Consider the following 25,249-nt stretch of genomic DNA (forward strand, 5'->3'; position numbering starts at 1 on the left):
CAGAATGGGTTCAGAACCCCTGTCCCAGGCAGCTTCCTCCAGGCTGTCCACGGCCCACACCCTCACTCTGCTCACCTAAGCAGCTTGTTGTTCTCCTTGTCTGCATAGGTGGTGATGTTGATGGCGGTTTCATTCTGCTCCACAAATTTCAGGAATTCACTGGAGTCCAAGCGTGAGTCACCATCATCGAAGTTCTAGAAAGAGCATGAAAAGACCCTTCAGAGATGTTTGTTAGAACTCTCATCACTGACCCCTTGTCCGACTCTGGCCTCAGAGAGTTCCAGCAACATTGGCCGGAATCGCTGGGGCATCCAGAGAAGACACCTGTGTCCCCAGATGAGCGTGAAAGTGTCTGACAGAGGCCACCCAGGCTCCTTCAAATCCAGGCCCTGCCCAGGAGGGAGGAGGCCTGCAGACATTCTCGACTTTACACTTGAGTCCTGACAGCCGACACCCCATGCTCTGACCCGGGGGAGCATGGGAAGATGGTGAAAAGTGACAAGCTGGGAAGGAAAATCTCTGTGCTGGAGCCCAGAGGTGTGCCTCCACCAGGCTGCTCGGGAGCGGTGATGCAAGCGGCCCTCCAAGCTCACTCTGGGAACTGCTTGACTTCCAGCCTCTATGCCCTGTTATCAGGGCTTAACTCTCATCCTGGTGCCCAGAACCGACTGCATCAGAGAGAACTCATAGGCAAAGACCCCCCATCAGTGAGCTGCAGGCAGGGTGGTGCAAAGGCCCTGTCCAGTGGGTATCAGTGGGGAAGGGCTACTCAGTGCAGGCTGTCCTGCTGCCCCAGCTGATACCCCATGAGCATGCCTGAGGGGACAGGGAGCTCAAACATTGCTCCCTGTATGGAAAGGTGCTAAACTGAGACCTCAGCCAACTGGGACCATTTGCAATGCCCAGGCCCTTGCTGCAGGAGGACGGTGTCAGCTGCCCTCCTAACTAGTTCCAATGGCACTGCACCCCCTCATCCCTAAATTCTTTCCCCAGGCTGCCTCATTGGCTGCCCTGGGCAATGATCAGCATCCCCATGTTCCTTTCAGAATGGCTCCTGGATGGTGTCAAGGGATTGTAGAAAAGTCTTTCTGGGTTTCCAGGTAGAAGGGAAGACTACAGTTACCACGTCTGCTTCCATGACTGTCATGTGTCACATATGTACACAGAAGATTGCCAGTCTTTTTGTGGCATGTGGCATGACAGGAACATATGAAACAACTGCAGGGCCCTGGCTTAGTATCTATTTATTATCCTTGTCCTCATTCCTAGGAACAAGTCTCAGATGTTCTTATACACATTATACATTCTTCTGAGGAACCCTCTGTAAATGTCGATCTTGTATGATGTCTTGATTAATTAATGGAGAGTCATTAAATAAGCTTGGCCAGGAGCCATTCTTAGTAGCCCAGGTCTTCCTGTGTGGGCAGACAGGAGCAACCCTTAGAGACCCCAGTGTCCTCAGGGCCTGGTGACAGAGAGTGTAAGGAGGGGGACAGTCCAGCATGGGCTGCCAGAGGCCCCTGTGGGTACCCTGAACCTGGCTGAGCCCAGTAGGCTCTCAAAAAGCAATACTATGTGCATGTACCTGAAATTCAGGGAACAGGATCTAGGCCTAAAGGTCAGGGGCCATTGTGGTCTGCCTGCATTCTTGTCTCAGAGGGGCCACATTGGGCCTCCCCAGGCCACATCTGCAGGTGGAATTTATAGGAAAGCAGAAGTCTGGTACCTGATCCTGAAACAGACTGCAACGCCTTGGCCAGGGCAGGAGAGTGGATGTCTATCTGTGGGGTCCTGAGCTTGGACTGTGAAGCAACCAATTCACTTGGCCTATGTTCAGCCAATTGCTTACAAAGAATGAGAGTACATTTAAGTTCATGGAATAATAAACTTAAAAGGTAAGCTGCTTTAGTGCCCAAAATTTTGAAACTCATGCATGTGAGGGGCCTTCAAAAAGTTCAGTGAAGATGCATATTATGCAAGAACTGTGCAGGGATTCCAACTTGTTGTTCCCAAGAAAATACTCATCTTTTAATTCTCTTTCCATAAGCTTTCTGAAGCCCCCTCATACCTCTGGAGGCCTGCATTTGCCAGCTTTGTTTATGATAACAACACTTTTCTTCTGTCACTGTAGGGCTGTGGAAAGGCAGGATGTGGGTGATGAGACCCACATTTGGAGACGGCTCACAGATGGGCTGAGCCAGGCCCTCACTCACACACAGAGACTGGGGTGATGGGTGACAAGGTGGGTGGGTGGGCTGGCTCCAGTTTCAGCCTGGCCACCATGAATCTGCCACCTGGAATCCTGGGGTGGGTGGTGGTAGTAGTGGTAGTGGTGATGGTGGTGTAGTGGTAGTTGTGGTAGTGGTGATGGTGGTGGTGGTAGTGGTAGTGGTGGTGTGGTGGTGTGGTGGTGGTGGTGGTGGTAGTGGTGGTAGTGGTGATGGTGGTGGTGGTAGTGGTGGTAGAGGTGGTGGTGTGGTGGTGGTGGTGGTAGTGGTGGTGTTGGTGTTGGAAGTGGTGGTGGTGGTGGTGGTGATGGTAGTGGTAGTGGTGGTGGTGGTGTGGTGGTGGTGGTGGTGGTGGTAGTGGTGGTGGTGGTGGTAGTGGTGGTAGAGGTGGTGGTGTGGTGGTGGTGGTGATAGTGGTGGTGTTGGTGTTGGAAATGGTGGTGTTGGTAGTGGTAGTGGTGGTGGTAGTGGTGTGGTGGTGGTGGTGGTGGTGTGGTGGTGGTGGTGGTAGTGGTAGTGGTGGTGCTGGTGTTGGAAGTGGTGGTGTTGGTAGTGGTAGTGGTGGTGTGGTGGTGGTGGTGGTGGTAGTGGTGATGGTGGTGGTGGTGGTAGTGGTGGTAGAGGTGGTGGTGTGGTGGTGGTGGTGATAGTGGTGGTGTTGGTGTTGGAAATGGTGGTGTTGGTAGTGGTAGTGGTGGTGGTGGTGGTGGTAGTGGTGGTGTTGGTGTTGGAAGTGGTGGTGTTGGTAGTGGTAGTGGTGGTGGTGGTAGAGGTGGTGGTGGTGGTGATGGTAGTGGTAGTGGTAGTGATGGTGGTGGTGTGGTGGTGGTAGTGGTGATGGTGGTGGTGTGGTGGTAGTGATGGTGTTGGTGGCGGTGGTGGTAGTGGTGGTAGAGGTGGTGGTGGTGCTGGTGGTGTGGACACAGGCAGCAAAGACTCTGCTCTTCTCTGTTCTGCTCTTTCACTTCAGAAACAGCAACTGAATCACTAGTTGAGGTAAAAGTCAGCTTTGGGCCTTATCCAGATTCCCATTAGATTTGTTTTTTCAACTCATTTTGATGTGAGGAATGCCAGCTGGGCAGGAGAGCAACTCACTGGTCCAGAAACAGACGCCTCTGAAATATCGGACCTGTCACCAACTGGCAGCTGTCGCCTAGGGGCAGAGTCCGCCTTGGAGGCCAGCACCCAGGGGCCTCTGCAGCAGGAAGTGGGAGTTTGCAAAGGTCCTCCTTTCTCCTGGGAGACACTGCCAGGGTCTGGAAGGAGGGACCTGGGCACTGGAATGCTTTCTTAGTTGGGAGTGAGAATGGCTTAGAGAAAAGCTACTTTCTCCAGGGGCTGTGCAGGTTTTAGATGGGAGCCTGCAAGAGCCAGTTACTGCTAGGTTGTGGAGATGTTGTATGTGTGTCTGGGGTGGGGGCTGGGGTGCCAGGGGACTTGGCAATCAAATCTAATAGCAGGTGTCAGTGGTGCCTGGGGCGGGGTGCCACCACCAGAGATCCAGGACCCATGGTTACAAGGTCCCAAGTGGCACCTTGGAAGAAGCGTTCTGGGCCCAACAGCTCCTAAGCTATAATCACAGGGCAAAGACACTGCTCACAACAGGCCCGGAGGTACCACTTACACAGCTATGGGGAAAAAACCATTTCCTTTAAGTGGCTTTCTGTGCCTGTCCAAGCCCCTGGGCTCAGCAGTGCCATGTGTTTCTGGAGAAAGACCCGGCCCTGCCCCCAGGACTCAGTAATGGGGGCCTGGCCAAGCCAGAAGACAGAGCACATGAGCAGTGCTTTCTCATCCTGCTGCGCCCAGCCAGGTTCCATTTCAACAGCCAAGGACAGAAACCTCCATCCACAGTCACACGAGAGACTTCTAAGACGACCCCAACTCCGTTTCATCCCAACCCAGTAGACTTCCATCTGTGGGGTCCACAGTGCAGGCCAGAGACAGCAATGCAGACTGACCTCATGCTGACCAGGCTGGGTGGGCTCAGAGCTGCTAAAAAGGCCCTCTTGTGGCTGGTTAGCGGGGGAAGCAGGTGAGAGCGTGTGAGCAGGGTGGCCGGCTGGGGCCTCTGAATGTATGTGTCTGTATGTAGGGTGTGCCTCAGATCTGGAAAGATGCGATGGAGCAGTGGGAGGAAGAGGAGATGCGATGGAGCAGCGGGAGGAAGAGGAGATGCAATGGAGCAGCGGGAGGAAGAGGAGATGCGATGGAGCAGCGGGAGGAAGAGGAGATGCGATGGAGCAGCGGGAGGAAGAGGAGATGCGATGGAGCAGCGGGAGGAAGAGGCGTCCCTTTCCCGCCAGATTTGACCTCAGCGGCGTTATTACCTTGAAGTACTTGTCGAGGACCTCGCTGTAGTTGCTGCCTTTGGAGAACCAGCCGTCTGGAATGATCTCTGCCTCCAGCCACTGGATGATGCGACGCCGCAGCTCATCGCGGTTGGCCTGATAGCATACGACTGCAGGGGAGGGACAGCGTGATCACAGCCAAGGTCCACGGCCAGGCAGTGTCTAACCCAGAACCCAGGATTACACCTTTAAACATCAAACCCTGAGAATACTGCGACAGAGATGCTGTTGCTAGCTGAGGGAAAAGTCGGCAGAAAAACGATGTTTTCATTAATTTTAGATAGGAGAGGTAAGGGGCTGGCCTCGTGGCACAGTGCGTTAAGTCACTTCCCATCCAGCTCCCTGCTAATGCTCCTGGGAAAGCGGCAGAGGACGGCCCAAGTGCTTGGGCTCCTGCACTCACATGGGAGACCCTGGAGGAGCTCCTTGCTCCAGGCTTTGGCCTGGCCCAGCTCTGGCTGTTGAGACCATTTGGGAAGTGAACCAGTAGATGGAAGATCTCTCTCTCTCTCCTTCTCCTTTGTAACTCTGCCTTTCATATAAATAAATATATCTTAAAACAAACTAAAAAAGGGGAGAGAAAAGCAAATCCACACAGTGGCTCTGTTGGCTCAAAGACGAGCTCAAATAATATCTGATAAATGAAAACAATTCTCGCTGCCACTGGAGTGCCGATGCTTTTTCTGTAGCTTCTCTCTTTCTAACTTGGTGTATCAAAACTCCCTCCCATTCAGCTTTCCCCTCACCTGTATCTCCCCTCAATACACACAACAGGAACTAGGGCCGAGGCTGGGAGATGTGGAAGCTCTGGACATGGAAACAACAGGTGGAGGAGGAAGCAGCACAGAGAGGGAATCCCTGGAAGACGACTTGTGCAGGCGTGTGACGTGCGCACCGGGCCCGGGAATGTAAAGCCGGGCATTCGCCCCCAACCCTTATTTCTTCGTGTGGACTTGGGAAAACTCACTTCATCTCTCTGAGCCTCCCTCTTCCCATCAGGCTATCCCTGAGAGCTGCCTCACAGGCTGTCGTGAGGATCTAGGGAAGTGTATGCCCCTGGGGTCTGTAACCACAAATCATGGTGAAATTTTCATTCTTGTTTGTGGAAAGTCACAGAAAGTCTTTCTGCATTTCCAACCAGCCCCTTGGAAAAGGACTTGTGTCTTCTGAGCCTGAGCTGCTCCAGTGATGTGAGCGCGTCTTACTGGGCACTACGGGGAGGTCAATCACTGCTCAGCCCAAATGGGAAACCCAGCCCAACACTGCGACCCAGTCGGCTGTTTCAGTTGCCAAGCACAGAACAATGCAGTTCTGCAGCTTTTCTAAGCTAGTGTGAGGAATGACCACTTTCGGGTCACGAGCTCTGACCTTGTGAGCTCGTCAGGGATTCAGGAACAGAATGAGAATTTCCTACGTGCGTGCACACGGCAGAAGAGATAAGCACTCACCCGGGCTGGCAGATGGACTCACAAGTTTCTTCTCTGCAAGACAGAAAGAGAGCATGTGACGCAAAGCGAAGAAAAGCAGACAATGTCTGTGGATTTCTAGGACTGAACCAGCCCCACACTAAGGGGATGTTTGCAACATCTCATCATCTTGTCCTGAAACCTTGCTTCCTGCTCCTTCTTCCAGGGCCCAAGGACGGGGATGCTTTCTTGTCTGTGCTGTCTGACATTTTGGGGTCACTGAGTTGCCCTCCTGCATTCACACTTCCTCCTGCTGGATTGACACTGTCCTGAGAGTGTGAGAATTTGCATCAAGGGGACAGCACGGTGGTACAGTGGGTTAGGCTGCTGTTTGAGATGCCGGCATCCCACGTCACAGCATGGGTTCGATTCCATCTGCTCCTCTTCTGATCCAGCTTCTTGCCAATGCACCTGGGAAAGCAGCAGATGATGGCCCAAATATTTGGGCCCCTGCCACCCATTTGGGAGAACCGGATGGAATTCCTGGCTCCTGGCTTTCACTTGGCTCAGCGTTGGCTGTTGTGGCCATCTGAGAGTGGAATATCTCTCTTTCTCTCTCTCTCTGTCCCCCCTCTTCTTTCTCTCCCTCTCTTTCTCTGTTGCTCTGCCTTTCAAATAAATAAATATTTAACAAAAAAGATTCATATCAAGAATCTGGACAGAAAATGTGGTGGACACCGACACTTGACAAATAGCTTCTTGTTTCTCCATGGAAGGTCAGGGCCGAGAGGAACGAGACAGGGCTAGGACTGGCAGGCGGTGGGTGTCTAGTTAGCAACAGGTGTGGGACTCCTGTCCTCTTACTCCAATGGGGAATAGTTTGAGCACAAAACAGGTGAAACATAATACTACCAGGGTTGAGGGTTGAGAGGTGCCAAAATCAAAAGCACACTGAAGAGTGAAATCTAGCTACTTTCTAAAAAAGTATGGAATTTACTTAAGGACTTCCTTATTATTTTTGATTAATGATGTGGTCACCTCATGTGTTTTCCAGCTGCAGACACAGCTGGAAGTCCCCTCGGGGTCTGAGGTAGGAAGTCCTGGGATCAAACCTGGGCTTTTATCTAGGCCAAACTCAGCAGGTTCATGCATGCCAAAAGCACACCGTGCCTGCTGCCTGGTGGTCTCCACAGCGTTGCTGGCTGTGGTCAGCCCAGCCAGCTGTTCTGCTCTCCAGCTGCCCATGGTTTCAGCTGCCGTGCAGTGGGGAGAGCCTGCCTTACCTTTGCAGTGTCCGTCGTAATCAACCTGGATTTTGGACCCAGTGAGGCAGGCATCTCGGTGCAGCTCACAGTGGTTGAGGTAGGTCTTGCCGTTACTGCCACACACGGGCCTCTTGTGAGGTTTGCATTGCTAAAACAGAGGCACAGGGGGATATTCATGCAGTCATGGGTACCAACACACACAGACACGAACACACGCACATGGACCCACAAAGACACATGTACACATACATGAACATACACAAATGCACACACACACACACGTACAGAGACATCTTATGAGGGGACTCTCCACCATCAGAGATGGCGCCTTTCCCCTATCAGGGTATTGGGAACCTCAGCTCTGGTCATCAGTGGCCATCAGTGGACGCTGGAGGCATCTCATCCCATCCCAGTCCCCCATGGTCCTCTGGGTCAATCCTGTTCCAAGGTCATTTCTTCTATTCAGAAAAGAAATACCTCCTGCTACTGTTGGGATGTTTGTGTTCTCTCCACATTTCATTGAAACTTAATCTCCAAAGCAACTGATTAGGTCGCGAGGGCTCCTCCCTTTCGAATGAGATTAAGGTTTTTATAACAGGTGCTTCACGTGGCATTTGATCCTTTTCCCTTCTACCTCCCACCAAGGGGATGCAACGTTCAAGGTGCCATCTTGGAAACAGAGATCAGGCCCTCTTCAGACATCAAACCACCTGTTACCTTGATCTTGGCCTTCCCAGCCTTTAGAACTAAGGTAATTAAATTTCTATTATTTAGAAACAACGTAGTCTCAGCTATTTTGTTAGAGCAACCCAAATAATCTAAGGCACCCCCTTCACCCTATCAAGTTAGCAAGAAGGGAATTTCATGAAAAGTCAAGAATTTGGATTCTCTGTCACTTTGGAAAAAGTCATCCAATATCTTCAGGTGTCCTAAGATCCCTTACAATTCCAATGCTGTATGACACAAAGGGGCCAGAGCCAGGAGCTGGGAACGGGAGAGACAGGCAGGTGCGTGAATGCACACATATACACACCCTCCAATTCTCCTAGGGCCTGACTCTAAGGTTCTGTTGCTCCGTTTAAGATGTTGAGGCTATTTTCTTTCCTCCTCACCTCACTACCTAGGGGCGGAGGCCATGGGTCTTGGTGAAGTACTACAGAGACCCAGTTTGGAGGGAGACATGGAATGATGTTCACTTGGCAACTGGGTTCTGTTTTGCCTATTGACGGTGTCAAGATCACAAAGAAGCACGATTTCTTTACTTGTGGTTTTTAAAGAGGTGAAGGGGAAGCATCTAACAGAGGGACAAAACAAGACAGATCAAATGTAGTAAGAACCAAGGACCACGGAACACTGGACGCGGGAGGCAGGCTAGCCTCCCAGTGTGCGATGAGGATACTGAAGCCCACACTGCACTTACTCATTTCACAATGTTTACTACGCAGTGCTCGCTGTGCATAGACCAAGGTAGGTCCGGCCTTTTTGGCATCTGGTGGAAAGCAGTTTGCTCAAAATCAACAACTCTGTGCAGCTGAGCTGAGACTGGACTGTGGCCATATACATTTCAAGAAAGGATCTCCAACAGCAAACACATGCCCGGCATGATCGGCTTTTTAGGTTTCTGGGTTGGGAGACTTCCTTTCTGGGACTATGTATGAGGATCCACTAAGCTCGGGATTATTTATGGGCAGAACGCTGTCCTTCTAAGCTCCGGACTGGTTTGACAGAAAGGTCTGGGGCAAGGGCACATGTTTGCTTTAGGAGACAAAATGGATCAGAATCATGCCTACAAAAGCTGTATTTCTCAAAAGCTCATTTTGTTTTTCAAATGTCATTTAAGGGGGTAGGGGCCACAGGGCAAGAGGCCAGTGTTATGGCACAAGTTAAGCCACTGTTTGTCATACTGGCACTCCATATCAGAGTGTTGGTTCAAGTCCCAGCTACTCTGCTTCTGATCCAGCTCTCTGTTAATGTGCCTTGGAAGGCCGTGGAAGATGGTCCAAGTACTTGGGCCCCTGCCACCCATGTGGACCCTGATGGAGTTTCTGGCTCCTGGCTTTAGCCTGGCCAGGTCCATGCCATTGAGGTATTTGGGGAGTAGGCTCGTTGATGGGAGATTTCTCTCTCTCTCTCAAGTAAATACATTACAATTAACAAATTTTGCATATCCTTTGACCTAGCAATCAGTCCTAGGAAATAAAGGCAGCAGCACAATGAAGAGATATCTGTGCAGGAGGCTATAGTTTGTAGTATAAGCAACCCACGAGACAACCACATGTTCATCTATGAGAAATGACTCAATAAATCTAGTTGATTCATATTACCAAACTAATCTGTAGTGCTGTCCATGGTTTACTAATGAGTACAAGATATAAACTGCACATGTCTATAAATACTATGATCTCATTTTGCAAAAAATAAGGGGAAACCCTAGGTTTATAGTAGCATAGACAAAAGAAACAATATGGAACATTTTGTACCAAACACTGGTTACCTCAGACTGAATGGATCAGAGTGGGGGAAGTACAAGTATAAGGGTACTTCAAAAAGTTCATGGGAAATAGAATAAAAAGGTAAGTTTATTTTGGTGCAAAAAAGATTGAAATCCACGCATGGGAGGGTTCTTCACTAAGTTCATGGGCAATGCATATTATGGAAAAATTATGCATGGATTTTAAAATATTTTGATTGAAATACACTTATCTTTTAGATCATTCATTTAAAACTTTCTGAACTGCTGTAATTGCCTGTATTATTTGACAAATATAAAGTAATCATTAACTTAATAATTTAAAGGTCTTTTACAGCTAAACATTAAGAAAATATAAAAATCCCTATACTAAAAATCAGGTATCCAATTTTTAACACCTTGCTTAAAAATTTTGCGCACTTCTGACAGACAAGTTGTGTTTTTATAGATGATGAAGTCGCTGGCGGCTCTAGCAAGGTGGCCGCGCTGTCCTTGTTCCCTCACTCCGGGACTTACCTCGATGCAGAGACAGGTAGGCTCTCCCTTCTCAGTGACTGCACATTCCCGGCCAGCTCCACAAAATACGTTGGCACAAATTTTGGATTTGCTCCTCAGTTCTTCCTAAAACATAAAATCATAAAGGAAACCATGTGGCTGACATGAGCCAATCACAGGATGGGCCCACGATGGTCACTGATTTCAGGCTTGCGCTTTGGTTTGGAGTCGTGGCTCATGACATCGAAGGATCTGGAACAACTAGAAGTTTCCCCTATAGCCAGCACCATACTCCCAGGCACTGCTCCAGCCCACAAACTCCCTAAGGTTGCTTCTTGGAGAGCCAGACTTCATTTCTTGCATATGTTGCATATTTCCTTTCTTCTAAAAATGTTCCTGTGCACCTATTACAGGCTGATGCTACAGTAAGGGCTGCAGATACAAAGGACTGTCCCTGCCTTCCAGAAACTCTATGACCCTTAGCGGAAACGGACAGAGGAGGAGACCTTCAGAAAACAGTATGGCAACAGGGGAGAAGGGGGCATGAATGAAAGGGGACTTCTTGGGAGAGTCAGGACTTCACGGACTGTTTACGGATGAGAAGGGAAGCCAGACAGCAATGGGTAGCCCTGGGGAAATGTGAACATCCGAAGGACCAAAACCTCACCACGTGGTGTTCAAGGTCACATCTCATGAAAAGCATGGCTACACCACTGGATACAGGGATTTGCTATTGTTCACCACTGTCCTATGCAGCTCTCGTCCACGGCTGCCTCTGATGAAGAGGCCTAAAACCACCTGACAGAGAGCAGAACTCGTCAGACCCCTTTCTGGCCAGGCACTGCTATTCAGCTGTGTGAGGCAGAACTGCCGGGGCCAGGAGCAGAGTCAGTCTGTGCCACTCAGAAATGTGACGTTGACAAGTGCACATTCTTTCCTCTTTCACTGGCGGCCGCCCATCAACCCCCAACCCCACCTCATTCACCTCTCAGCCCAGCCGTAGAGGTGGCTAAAGAAGAAACAATGTGTCCTCTCCAGCTCCTCTCCCTGACTGGTTGGGCAGGGAGAGTCACCAAAGGCCTCCAGACCCCAGCCCGCTGGACCAGCATTGCTTGTGACAAAGCAGCAGAGAAGGTGGGAGCCACGAGGGGGTTTCAGGATAGGATGGGTACAGCAGGGGTGGAAGCCAAGAGCCCATCCTCTAGTCCATGTCTACCACATCACACAGGCTTATAAAAGTCAAATTCTTATAGTTGGAAGATGATTTTTATCAAGAATAGGTCACAAGAAGCAAAAAACAAAGTTGATGTTTGAGAGCTGTGTCCAACACAGCCAGTGTGCTGCCACCCAGAGGCTGCTTTGCAAACTTCAGGTTATTATTTTCTTGTAAGCCATTTTGCTTGCCAGGGAGGGTTCCCATTGGTCTAGAAACCATTCCCATGTTCACATTTCATTGGTTCTCAGGCTGTTGCTGGAGCAATTCTCCTTCGGATGTTGCTAAGGAGAATTCAATAAAGCTGGCAGGCAGGGAAGAAAAGAGGAAGTAATTCCCAGCAGGCTGAGAGGGAGGGGGGTGGAGAGCTGCTGTTTCCTAAACAGGGATCTGAGATAAAATCCAGTGGTTGCAGGCAGGGCCCCCTTGTGGAAACCGTGCCTGGGAATACAAAACCACACTGCAAAGGAGGAGGAAAACGCTATTGCGGATCAGCTTTAAAAAAAACACTCAGATAACGTTCTCCAGTCAACAGCATTCTGAGCCTGTGGGTGTGTCCCACCAGATCCAGACAGGCAAGCATAAAAGCATGTTTGGACTCAACATCCACACTCAAAAGACACCCTAGCCCTCCTCGGACCCACCCCAGGGCCGTGACAGCCAGTGCAATTCTGTAGGCCTCATGTCTCCTCACCTGGCAAACAGCAGTGAATGCCAACCCTGGCCCATGAGGATGGAAGGAGAAGATGCACTGGGAACAGGGGTTTTCAGAGGAATACCTCCCAGAGCCACCTGCAGCACAGCTATGGCACCCACAGAGCCTCCTCTGGTCATCTTAGGTTGCTGTTGCTAGTGAGCCTCACAAATAAAAGCTTTAACTTACACGTTGAATTCAACCCAAGTCACTGTTAGGAAAACTCACCAATTCATTTGAAGAAAGAGTTATCTTTTTACTGAAATTATAACACTAATACTTGAATAGGACAATTAAAATTTGCAAACTGTTTTTACCTTTCCATGCAGACAACTTGGCAAGAATGGGTATATTGGGGCTGGCACTGTGGTGTAGTGGGTAAGGCCGCCTGCAGTGCCCGTCATCCCATATGGGCGCCATTTTGAGTCCTAGCTGCTCCATTTCTGATCCAGATCCCTGCTATGGCCTGGGAAAGCAGCAGAAGATGGCCCAAGTCCTTGAGCCCCTGCATTCATGGGGCCTGGAAGAAGCTCCAGGCTCCTGGCTTATGATCAGCCCAGATCTGGCCATTGAGCCATTTGGTTAGTGAACCAGTGGATCAAAGACCTCTCTCTCTCTCTCTCTCTCTCTCTCTCTGACTCTCCCTTTCTATGTAACTCTACCTTTCAAATAAAATAAATAAATCTTTTGTTAAAAAGGAATGGATATATTACTATTAGCCCAATTTTACTGATAAGGAAATTGAGTATCAGAAGGTCAAGTACCTTGTCCAAGGCCCCAGAGCTAAAAATGAGAGAAGTGTGGATTCTAACCCAGGTGTTCAGACCACAGATAACTAAGCTCCCATTTATAAATCCCTAGCACCCCGCTGAGTGATTTGTTATATATTATGCTATTTAAGCTCTACAATAACACCCACATTAGACATCTTCATTATCCCTGTTTCACCATTGAGAGAACAAAGCCTTAGAAGGTCATCACACAGGAAACGGCAGAGCTAGCATCTACCCAACAAAAGGAACCGGGGCCCACATTTTCCAGATCACCTGGGTTACAGAATTCTGATTTGAACTGGGGGTATGAATTGCATGATCAGCAAGTACTGGAAGAAAGCGCTTCTGAATGGGACAGAAATTTAGGGGACTTCCCACACCCCACCTCTGCTCCTTCCTGGCCATGGATGATGGGGCTGGGAACTCCTGTTAAACCTCAGCTCCCGCATGTGTTGTGAGGGTTAAATGAGAAGACTGCAGGCAGCAGGCGCCTGCCACACGACTGAAGTGGCTCTGATGATGGGCGATTTATTTCCAGACAATTTTCCCACAGAGACACTCACGTCGTCACCTTGGGGTCTACAGTTTCCCCTTGTCCTCCCCTACACTGGAATAATCCTGAGAGCAGGAGGCCTGGTCTTGTTAGCCACCCCTGGGGGCCTGTCTGAAGAGCCCGGAGATGGGAGCCACTGTTACACAATCTTTCCTCTTTGCAGGAAAGGTTTGCCTGTCAATAGGTGGCAATCTCCCGCTTTGTCTCAGCCCAGAGCCGCAATGCAGAAGTGCAGTCTGGGCTCCTGCAGCTCTGCCCAGCTCCGTCCTCCCAGTGAGAAGTGGTGCAGGCAGTGGGAGCCCAGACCAGACCCCCGCCCCATGCACAGGCAGGAGGATTCGCCAACTTGGGTAGGGATATCTTTCCTGCAGCCTTCACAGTCTCTCCAGTTCTGCCTATCTCTCCTCACTCACAGCCATGCTTCAGGGTAGAAATCAACACAGAAATTTTTCTCTAAAGAGATGGCTTCTGGGTACCATTCAAAGTTCTTCTCCAAGCCCCATCTTCTCGGGAGCAAGAGCATCAGGTGCACCCCCAAGCCCCATCAGAGTTCCTTAGGGTGGAAGGGGCCGCCTGTCCCCACCCCATCTGCTGTATGGCTGATTCTGGGTGGGAGAGAAGAGCAAGCACCTGGACAGAGGATGAACACAGCACACACGTGCTTATGGGTCAGCAAAGGCCGCCTGGAGAGGAACAGACAATTGGCTACAGCAGATGGCGGTGGTGAGGGGCCGAGTCTTGACAGTTGATCTGAGGGGTTCTCTCCAGAGCTGGTGGGTCACAAGGCCCTTTAAATGTTTGGGATCAGGCTGGTGGTACGACGAATGGGAGTCTCTGGAATGTCCTTTGGGTAAGGTCTCTTCCAATTCTGATTCAAAGCGCAGGGCAGCCTGCAGGGAGTGAGGTTGGAAGCAGGGATACCTGGTAGGTTAAGGCAGGAACTTAGTGGGGGAAGGGAAGGGTCTAGGGGCAGGGCTAATGTTAGCTGCACAACTACCTGTGAGTGAGGCTCTGCACAGACATCTCTGTTCTCACAGCCTCTGTGCGGGTTTCTGTATTTTTGGTCCCACGACACAATGGCAGAGATACTTGAGACTTGGAAAAGCTCCATGATGGATGGAGGCCACATAACTAGGGAGAGCTGAGTCAGGATCAGACCACAGGGTGGCCAGATCCAGAGCACAACGCAGGTTTTGCAAGTCAAACAGAGTTGTTTGCTTTAGCCTCTTGATGACTTTAGAGGCCAGGGCGCAAGGCTGTGAAAACACTTGATCTATGCACAAGCATACACTCCAGCAGAGCTCGCTCACAGGCAGGGCCACTGTGACAGATGCACGGATGGTATGTGAGCCTGAATGTGGCTGTGCGCGGGGTTGACTGAGTGCTGGTGAAAGGTGTGTTCCACAAGTGTGGACACCCAGAGTTTGGTCAGTAAAATATCTGCCTCCGAATGCAGAAACATCGCAGTTCCAGCTTCCTCCTTCTGCCTCCTCTCCCCGACTTGCTCCCCGCCTGTTTCATGATGTGTGTTGCCAACAGGACTCTGGAGGGCTGGTCCTGGGGTTAATCTTCACCCTGTAGACTCCCTTTCGTAAATGGCTCACCAGGGACATTCTACCTGGTGGAAACATTCTCTTGGAGCCACAGTCCACCACTGTGTGGTGATAACACCTCATACTTGTACAGCATTCTGATGAACCTGTAATTTTTACTAGGATTTTTGATTCTCAAGACCTTTTAAGATAGGCAGGCAGCGGAGGTCCCTCCATAGCCCTTAAGGCATAAGATCCAATGGTGAAGTTGACACCAAGGCTCACAGCTACGTGTGATGGTCCAAGGTCTCACAGCTGCAGGCCCAGGTCCTTGGTTCCAATCCAAGATCTCAAAAAAGAGAAATTCTGTTTGCAACCGGAAAAGATCCTTTAACGGAAAAGCGAGCTCTTCGCAAGACCACCAGCAGAGTGTGTCTGACTGGAGAGAAGACACATTTAGAATGGTTTTGGAAGTCAGAAGGCTGGTTGTGGAGGACCAGTGTGCTCTGGCAGAGGGGGGAGGTGTGTAAGCAAAGCCACACGGCTGTCAGCTTCACCACCATTGCCTCCTTACCTCGGCTGGGTCGGCTCAGCCCTCTCCACTCTTTTCTCTTCCTTTACAACTTTCTCTTTTTTAAACACAGCCCTGCGTATGCCAAGGTGGAATGCTGGCTCCATTTGCCTCTCTTCTGTGACGCAGCGGCTTTGCTGATGTGAGAAAGGCTCTCCTGGCTTTGCCAGAATTAGTCATGGAAACTTCGCAGGAACACCAGGGCCCCTCAGACACACAGAGCACCAGGGAGCTGGGGACAAAGGAATTCTCAGAACTGGGGAGAGCGGCCGGGGAATGCCAGCTGCGCCCAGGCAGCCATTCTGGAGTGGATCCCTGTAGCAATGCCTGGAAAGGCCAAGGGGAAAGAGGACGATGGCTTGAGGGCCTTGAAATTCAGCGGGAGCATCACATAACCCTGTTCTTGTCTCCCTGATTCCTTTGTGGGGGCATCCTGCATATTCTAGGGGAAGAGGAGGAGGGAGAAGGCTGATCTTAAGAGTGGTTCTGATGTGCTTGACAATAACCAGCTGTGCCATCCCTGCAGCTCTAAGTGTCCCTCCATCGTGGTGAAGTGGGTAAAGCCACCACCTGTGATGCCAGCATCTCATACGGGTGCCGGTTTGTGTCTTGGCTTCACGTCCACTCCAAAGCCAGCTCCCTGCTAATGCACCTGGGAAAAGCAGCTGAAGATGACCCAAGTGTTAGGACCCTTGTCACCCATATGGGAGACCCAGATAAAGCTCCTGGCTTTGGCCTGGCCCTGCCCTGGCCATTGTGGCCATCTGGGGAGTGTACCAGGAGATGGAAGATCTGCATCTCTCTCTTCAACTCTTTTAAATAAATAAGTAAATATTAAACATAAAAAAGAAGCTAGCCAATCCAACAGATCTCAAGGTTAATGAAATCTTATACAATTCAGGGAATCTTCCATAGGAAAAAGAGAATATATAACCATGAACAAAAAACTGGGACACAGGACGTTGGACGGGGCTTGGTAAGTAAAAGGCCTGAAACTGAAGCTTCATTAGCCTCCTGGTAAACCTGTTCTCCATTTGCCAAATTGTTTCTCTCATAATCAAGGCCTTGCCAATAATGACATCTGGCCTGTTAGTCTCTTAGGTCTGCACTTCAGATTTCATGCACAGATGGCTTATCTCATGTAGACCCTGAGTGCCTTGCACTCTGGGGGCTCATGGACCACCAGTGTCCTGCCTGAGAAAATCCCCAATCAATGATCTGTGCATTCAATGACATTTGAGGGTACACAGTTCAGTGATGTAAATCATATAAGACCATTCCCGAAGATCTGATGTATAGCATGGTGATCCTGTGTAACACCAGTTAACAATGCTGTGCCTTTTCATGCTCTAAGAGGACAGATCCTGAATTAGAACTCAATGCACATAGATGTACGCAATGGATTTCCTCACTGGTTTGACTGAGGTGGTTACTCCACATTACATATAAATACCAAAACACTAAGTTGTACACCTTAAATACAGATAATTTTCATATGTTAGTGATAACTCAATAAAGCTATTTGCAAATGAATTCAGGTGCATGTCAGCGTCAGTGTCCAGTGACAGCAGTAGTCGGGACATTCCCAGGAAGGGACGAGTGGGGCTCCATGATACCAAACTCAGGGATGAGGACCGGCTTTAAGATTTAAAAACTATTATGAACCTGTCAACTGAGAATCATGGAATTCTCCTTGTACTTATTTCAATAATGTTGTCTCTCTCGCAGCTCACGGCATCCAGCATCCACATGACATCCTGTCCCCATTATGTGACAACGGGTTGTGCGCCTGCAAATGACTACATTCAAATTTCATCAGGGACAATGCTGTTCGCTTGAGCCATTTCATCGTACCACAGACCTGTCACATCCGCTCAGCCTTTGCCTTTTCACAGAGGGGTCTGCAGTGGCGCGGCGCAGCCAGCTCGCGGGCCATTTCTGGACTGCCCCCTGCTCCGTCTACTCAGGTCGCTCTCGAGAGACGCAGCCAACGCACAGCAAACGACACGCTTGCTGGCTACAGAACAAACTCAGGTTCTCGGCCAGGGTCCCGGCTAGTTGCAACAGACGTTCAGTCAGAAACACGTTAGGGCCTCTCCCAGATAATGGCAAGTGCTCTCACGGGGTCCGTGAGGCCAGCGGATCCACTCCCAGTGGATCCAAGCCTTCCAATGCCATGCGGGGACCAAGGTGAGAGTCAAACCCAAAACCCAGGTGGCCTGAGCCCATCCCACGGGAGGCCACTGCTGTTCCCGTGCCTCGGCTCACAATGCACAGTGACGAGTGGGGACAAGACCCTGCACACCGCCAGGCTGCCTCACTGTCAGAGGAGCATCCCGTGACCCCACTCACACGGGGTGGGGTGGGCCGGCTGCCTGGCAGGAGCCAGCTGTGTGTGTCTGCGGTCCTTGGCGAGGGCTGAGCCATCCTGTAAGTCTCCTCTGGAGTGCCTTCTAAGACACCCCATTTCGCAGTTTCGCCCTTCAGTTTTCTTCTGAGAGCCTGTGTGGGACCCGTTAATTCAGGCCACATATCCGCCCCGAATGAGCCTCTGGGGTTGGAGCGTGGTGGTCATGTCTTGCTCTCTAATTGCCTGCCTAGGACTTCTCCACATGAAAGGCCCAGTGTTGGGATGGGGCGTGCAGACCTGGATAGCTCTCCAGTTTTCTCTGGTCAAGGCCAAGGCAAATGACCTGAACCTACAGAAAAGCATACTTGACCAATGCCTTCAGCAAGAGAATCAGCACGGTAACGACCTGTGTCCAGCACGGGGCCAGCTCCAAGAGGAGTGGAAGATGGGAAGATGCGGCTTCTGCCTTCACAAGAGCTTTTGCCTGGCTGGGGCCATGCCGCCAACATTCGGGCAGCGCACCCTGCGGTGAGGGGCTGATGGCAAGAGACGGGCTTTCGGGGAGAGGTGGGATCACAGACAAGCCCTCAGGGACAAGAGGATCTACCGAGAAAACCTGCAGGCTTTTAAGAAAGAACAGCTAGACAGTGGCGCAGGGGAAGGCATGGGCGAGGAGGGACAGAGAGCAAGGAAACTAGCTAGAAAGGGCTTGAGCGCAGTCTCGCAGACGGTGGCACGGAGACAGAGGGAGGGAACCCAGGAGGGACTTTGGAAAGAATGAGTTCTGCCAGAGCTCCATCCTGGGCGGAGGAGAGGAGGCCAAATCCAGGCAGCTGCCAAGACGTCTGGCCTCGAGGGCCTGGCCGGCTGCCGCTGCGTCTCCATCAGAGAGGAGCATGGGGCGGGGCCGTGGTGATGGGTCAGCCACGGGCATGAGTTTAAGGGGACAGTGGAACACCCCCCCACCCCACCGCCAGCAGAAAGGACAGGTGGAAGATACACATCTGGACGTCATCTGCGCAGGAGTGAGAAACGAAGCCAAGGAACCGTGCTGGGGAGGGAAGGGTGGGAGTGGAGGGCAGAGGCAGCCGGAGAGAGGAAGGGGAAGGAGGAAGAGAGAGAGCAGGCGGATAATAGGCTGCTCCATCACACACAGGTCTCTGTGCAAACCTGCAAAGGCCCCTTCCCCTCCGGGAAGATGCAACGCACTGCCAGGAGACAGTGCAGGCTGGATTGCTGGCCTCCTCACCTCCCTGTGCAGTCAACAGCCTGCACAACTGTGTGAGGGCTCTGACAGCAAAGCGGCCAAGAAGACAGAGAAGGGGGGTTCAGAAAACTGGGAGGAAAACCAGGGTGTCTGGAAAGCTCCAAGAAATGCATGACGAATGTCACTGCGTGAAAATGGAGTTGGCAAACGTTTGGATAACAAAAAAAAAAAAAAAAAAGGAAAAGCTTTTAATCCTTTGTTGAAACGCGAATCAGGCAGAGGCAGTGAGGACCTCAGCAAGGAGGCTGGAACTGCAGACAGGTCTCTGTCTCTGACACACTGTGTGACTTAGGGAAGGACCTTGACCTCTCTGGACCTCTTTCCCCATTTATCAAATGCAAGAGTTGCGCCTGATGCTGAAGTCCCTTAAACTGTCAGAATTAGCTAGGAAGCAGGGCTGGCGCCGTGGCTCACTTGGTTAATCCTTGGCCTGCGGCGCTGGCATCCCATACGGGCGCTGGGTTATAGTTCCGGCTGCTCCTCTTCCAGTCCAGCTCTCTGCTGTGGCCTGGGAAGGCAGTGGAGGATGGCCCAAGTGCTTGTGCCCCTGCACCCATGTGGGAGACCAGGAGGAGGCACCTGGCTCCTGGCTTCGGATTGGCACAGCGCCGGCCGTAGTGACCATTTGGGGAATGAACCAACGGAAGGAAGACCTTTCTCTCTGTCTCTCTCTCTCTCTCTCACTGTCTGCAACTCTACCTGTCAAATAAAACAATAAATAAAATAAAATAAAAAGAGTTAGCTAGGAAGCTCAAGAACTTACCATTTCAGGTGATCCTGAATATCAAATTAAATGCCTAAATGCCCTGACCGAATGGACTGGTTATGGAGAGCAGGGAGCTTCAGGGATTTTGCTGGGTTTGGACGGGACAATGAGAGTTGGCTCTCCTAATCGAAGGGTTTTCATGAGCCAGGCTTTGTCATTCCCTCCCGGATCAGGACAGACCAGGGGCGCCGGGATAGGATGCCAGCTGAGTGGCCCGATTTCACTCGCGCTGAACTGGCTGCAACCCCTGCTCCCCCAGAACGGCATGAATCAAGGTTTTCTTCGACTTGCATTTGCGTTGCACGAAAACAGGGAAGAAAAGAAAGGAGGGAGTGGGTAAAGGAAACGCACAGGAGATTCCCAAGTCTTTGCTGCTGCCAAGAACCTGTCACTGACGCATGCCTGGGGCTGCCAACGCTCCACTGGTTCGGCATCCATGCTCTAATTATTTCCACGTGTGGCTCCAGGAAAATGGTGGATCCAACGTTAAAGGAAAAAAAGAAAAACCCTCACACACCTAAACCCCAATATCCTCAACTCAAAAAGGGGACCAAGGTCCAGGGTAGTGGAGGGGGAATTAGAGAGCCAGTTTTAGAAGAGGCCAACGCAGGGCCACCCACATCTGGACCAACAGCCCCGCATGGTCCCGGAACGCCATGGGAGTAAGCCGACCCTCCCCCTCCCTGCACCTCCCAAGCCGGGTCCCTGTTAGGATCCAGGTTCTTTGGGATTCTGATAGGCTGGATGGGCAGATGAGGCATGCATGTGGCCCAGGGCTATCTGGTTCTCTGTCCCCAGCTCTTCTGCCCTGGGTGCCACTGACTCCGTTGGTCCCGGGGTAGATCCTAATACCACATATCTTCTAGGGTTAGGAAGCCACTGTGGCAGAGAATTTGGATTCCTGGTCCGCCAACTGGTACCTAGCTCCCCCTAAACCTGCAAGTGAAGCCACTGTTCTCCAAGGGTGGGGGTGGGGGATGGCGGTCACATGACCCAGCCCTGAGCTGGATGCCCAGTGTGTCATCTACTTTCGGCCTGTGGGTGGGAGTCACCTTCCCTCTTCCCTGAGTGACTTAATCACTCAGGAGGCCTCAGGAGCTGGGGCCCGGGCTCCAGGCAGCCTCGGAGGTATCCGAGAGCAGAGCCGGGAGCCACGTGGATTGACATTGCAGGCAGACTCAGGGAGAGGACGCAGCGCTCCCGAGCTTCTCGTCTGCAATGGGAACTCATTACCCTTTGAAAATGTCAGCACTAGCAGGTATTGTTAGCTGCTTCTTTAACCTTTCGACGGGCAGAGGATGTCCCACAAGACCAGCTACAAAAATAATGTCACCATGTGGGAAGTCTGATTTATTGTCTGGCTTGCCCAAATCCTTCCTGTCCTTCAAGGATTAGCTCAGGTTACACACTCCAGCCTTAGTGACCTTTTCCTTCTCCTTGGGAAATTCTTCCTTCCTTGTTTGACCTCTGATTCCTCTGTGTGTGAACTCATTTTGATCATTTAACGTCTAAGATGTAATTGTGCAGATCTGTCTTTCTAGCGATCCGATAAACTCATGGCAAACAAGAATTATGTTGTAGAGCTCTTTTGCAGGGCCTCACACAAGACTCCATGCCATGCAGTCTTCAGTGGAAAGTGTAAGAGGCTGGGAACCACACTGCCCCCTGGGGGACTTGGGTTAGGGGCAAAAAGATACAGTGCCTGTGTCAGCCCCTCACCTGTGGTTGCTCATACAGGATCCGTTCTTAGGGGAAAGAGACTCAAGACCCCACTGTCTTGCACTAGACTATAAATACCCAGCCTGGAATTTCACTAAGTAGAGGTTCTCTTAGGCCCATAGAGAGACACTGGGTATGTGTTGAGGTGGACAGGAGAGCAGCAGGGGTGCTGAAATGGCTTGGAGTCACTTGCTTTGTCTACAGTTAACCTATAACCTAGCAAGACATGCTAAGAAAATGGGAACTTGGAAGAGAAAGGAGGAGGAAGACAAGGCAAGGAGCGTGCACGAGATAGCTCAGAGCATGGCCAAACTGGGTAGGACTTCAGAGTATAGGGCTGGGCCGTCAGTAAGCAGCCTGACCCCGTGGTGGCCCAGACCAGGGAGAAGCAGACACAAAGAGAAGCAAGAAGGTGGCAACAGAAACCGTCAGAACAGGCGGCTTATCCAAGAGGCTTATTACTCAAGGCAACTGCATTCCCTCTTTTCAGAGATGCGGCCCCTATGTGGTCCTGGGGTAGACAGAGGCAGGGCGGTGAGTTTCTCTGGGCCATAAAAAGAAGTGTCTTGCCTTGTTCTACCCCTGCGCCACTCCCAGAAAGTTCTGGGGTCTCCAATCACTCTCCTCTGGCTCATCCTTTAGACTACTGGGGTTGCTGGTGGGGCGGTCTGGGACACAGGAGACCCAGCGGAGCAGAGCAGCAATGAGCCTACACTTGAAAACAGGGGCGCAGCCCCAAGACTCTTTCGGGCCAGTGTGGCTGGAGCAGACATCTAGTTTCCAGCATTCTAGAGCTGATCCTCTAGGCCACGCATGCAGAAACGGCTAAAACCCCGGGGGCGGAATGAAGTCTCCATATGTGTGGCACCTATGGGTCTAGGGGAAGCAGACAGATGTAATTACAAGTTCTCAGCCACTGTGTTGCCATGGCAACTGCTGGCCGGGGACACCGTGGAGGGCGACCTGAGCGCAGAATGGCAGTCTTCCCAGGGACTGCCGGCTGCAGGTGGTATCCACGCCGCTCTGCCCCATGGCTGGCTCCTCCAGCGCACCCACTCCAGACTTCCCTCCACTGCCTCCTCATTCCCACTCCCACTGCATAGACCGAGGCCTGGAGCCATTCCGGTGCAAATCAGGGCTCCCCTCGGACAGCATCCAGAGGAAGGAGTTGGAAATTTTGGGAGAGTTTGTGCGGACTGTCTCGGCAGTCTCTGATCTCGGGGGGCTTTCTGGCTTCAGTCTGAGGCTCCGCCAGGGAGACTGCAGGCTTGATTGACATATTGCGAGCGAGCCCAGCTCCTCTGCGGTGATGGTTCCCCAGGACACATGCAAGTGTGTGAATAGAGCTCTCAGCCATGCATTCTATCACACAAACCGGGACATTTGGGAGCAAACAGGACCTTTCAAATAGATACACTTGGACAATAAGACCACCTTAATTATTAATTATTGAGCTGCCTAAGGGAAAAACTGTTAATTTTATTTTATACAGTGGCAACTTTAACCTGAAGTCCGTTGGCCCCCAGAAACCTTGACATTGGGGACTGAACTGGGGCATATTTGCTTAAATATCCAGAAATCCTAACCCAAACTCAATAACCTATGTAAGAGGAGAAACCCGAAGAAATGACTACTATAGGCGTGGACTGCCTCTTGTAGCCTTAATCTCCTTTGATTTGGGCGATGCTGTGGCTCACTAGGCTAATCCTCCGCCTGCGGCGCCAGCACACAGGGTTCTAGTCCCGGTTGGGGTGCCGGATTCTGTCCCGGTTGCCCCTCTTCCAGTCCAGCTCTCTGCTGTGGCCCGGGAGTGCAGTGAAGGATGGCCCAAGTGCTTGGGCCCTGCACCTACATGGGCAACCAGGAGGAAGCACCTGGCTCCTGGCTTCGGATCGGCACAGCGCTTCGGCCGTGGCAGCCATTTGGGGGGTGAACCGATGGAAAGAAGACCTTTCTCTCTTTTTCTCTCTCACTGTCTAACTCTGCCTGACAAAAAAATAAATAAAAGATAAAAAAAGTTTTAAAATCTCCTTTGATTTGACAGAAACTGCAGGATTTTGGGGGGAGGGGGTTGCCACTGGGAAGCTGGGAAGCCTAGGCAAATGGGACTGCTTTTGTTGCTAAACCCTGGCCACTATAAATTCTTCCAACCCCTTCTCCAAAGCCAGGATTACTCATTTCACACATAGTCACCAAAGGGGGGATGGTTCCCTCGGAGCTGTTTATGGCAATCAGTGGAGTGGGATCAAACCCAGTCACGAGACCTAATAAATCTGCCCCCCGAAGCGGGAGGTTTCCAGGGGCGCAGCCTTGCACATTCCTTAGCAACTGAACCAGAAACAGAGGCTTAGGAATCCTGTGGTCAGGAAACGCAGTGAAAGGTTAGACTCTCCCAAGGGGATCAGAGCAATGACTGTATTTTAGGAATAACACAGCCAGCCCTGATATTATGAGCATGGGAGTCTGCCACAAGTTCTGTTACAAAACTGCAGGCTGTTTCAAGAGGAAGGCCCACTTAGGGTCTATCTCCTAGCATTAGCTCAGAGACCCTGAGAATCACTGCCATCCAGTAGGTGCTCCAGACAGCAACTGTGGCCACCATGGCTGGTGGTGGCCTTTTTCTCCACACTGGCTGAGGACGGGGAGCCACTGGGCCAGCACGCCCCCTTTAGTGGTGCCTGCACCGAGACAGGTCCTGGAATGTGGGGTGCAAGCATCTGAGCTGAATTTGAAATTTCCCAAGATTCTGGGTGAAGAGGGAGCTCCCCACAACCTGTTAAGTACGGAGTTTCACACCACTGCTCTATCAGGCATGGGTCAGGCACTTCTGACACCCCTCCAGGCCCCTGAATTTTAACAGTCCAGTTAAGAGGAATGTTAATCTTTCTGGAACAAATTAAGAACTCAGAAAATCTGTTCTTTTGGGGGAAAAAAAAGCAATACTCAAAACACAAATTAATCTGCAATTCTTTATCACTGTCCAAAGTGGAAACGGATGAAAATGATTTCCAAGCAAGTAAACAACATATGGGACAATTAAGCAATAAAATCCCAGCCATCATGCTGCATGCAAAAGGCACAAGAAGCGATAAAGCACCGTTCCCATCTTTAAGGAGCTCAGTTTAGGTGAGGAGCTGCGGCGTCAATACGTGAAATTTGAAATAACACAACACCACCATTTAACGAGATCATTCAAGCCAAAGTGTGGCTAAATGTAACTAACGTATGTTAATGACACCTGTGTAGAACAGCTGTGTCCAAAAGAAAGCTAATACTAATCTCAAATATAACTAAACATTTGATAGTTACATTTTAAAAAGTCAAAGAAACAGGTTAAATTCATTTTAATAATTTCTTCTAAGCCAATATATCCAAACTACTAGCACCTGAATATTTAATCAACATTACTGAGATAGTTTCCACTTAAAATTTTTTTTTAAAAAATATTTTATGTGAAAGCAGAGAAAGACAGAAATAGCCACAGACAAAGAGAGAGCTTCCATCCGCTGGCTTCCTCCTCAGCTGTAAACAGCAGCCTATGTCTGCCCAGGCCGAAGCCAGGAGTCAGGAACTCAAGCCGTGTCTCCCATGGGGGT

At 50.8% G+C, this 25,249-nt stretch overlaps 1 protein-coding gene across 1 annotated transcript in view; it reads right to left on the reverse strand.

The window, feature by feature from the left end:
• FSTL1 (follistatin like 1) overlaps window positions 1-25,249 on the reverse strand; it is a 59,148-nt gene that overhangs the window by 9,639 nt on the left and 24,260 nt on the right. The window contains exons 3-7 of the mRNA XM_062208670.1: window positions 10,237-10,341; window positions 7,269-7,398; window positions 6,028-6,060; window positions 4,559-4,689; window positions 76-194 (exon numbers count right to left, since the gene is read on the reverse strand). Of these exons, the coding sequence (XP_062064654.1) occupies window positions 76-194; window positions 4,559-4,689; window positions 6,028-6,060; window positions 7,269-7,398; window positions 10,237-10,341 (518 nt within the window). The remainder of the gene's footprint in view (window positions 1-75; window positions 195-4,558; window positions 4,690-6,027; window positions 6,061-7,268; window positions 7,399-10,236; window positions 10,342-25,249) is intronic.

The sequence above is a fragment of the Lepus europaeus genome, chromosome 2 (assembly GCF_033115175.1).
Source record: "Lepus europaeus isolate LE1 chromosome 2, mLepTim1.pri, whole genome shotgun sequence".
Lineage (NCBI taxonomy): Eukaryota > Metazoa > Chordata > Mammalia > Lagomorpha > Leporidae > Lepus > Lepus europaeus.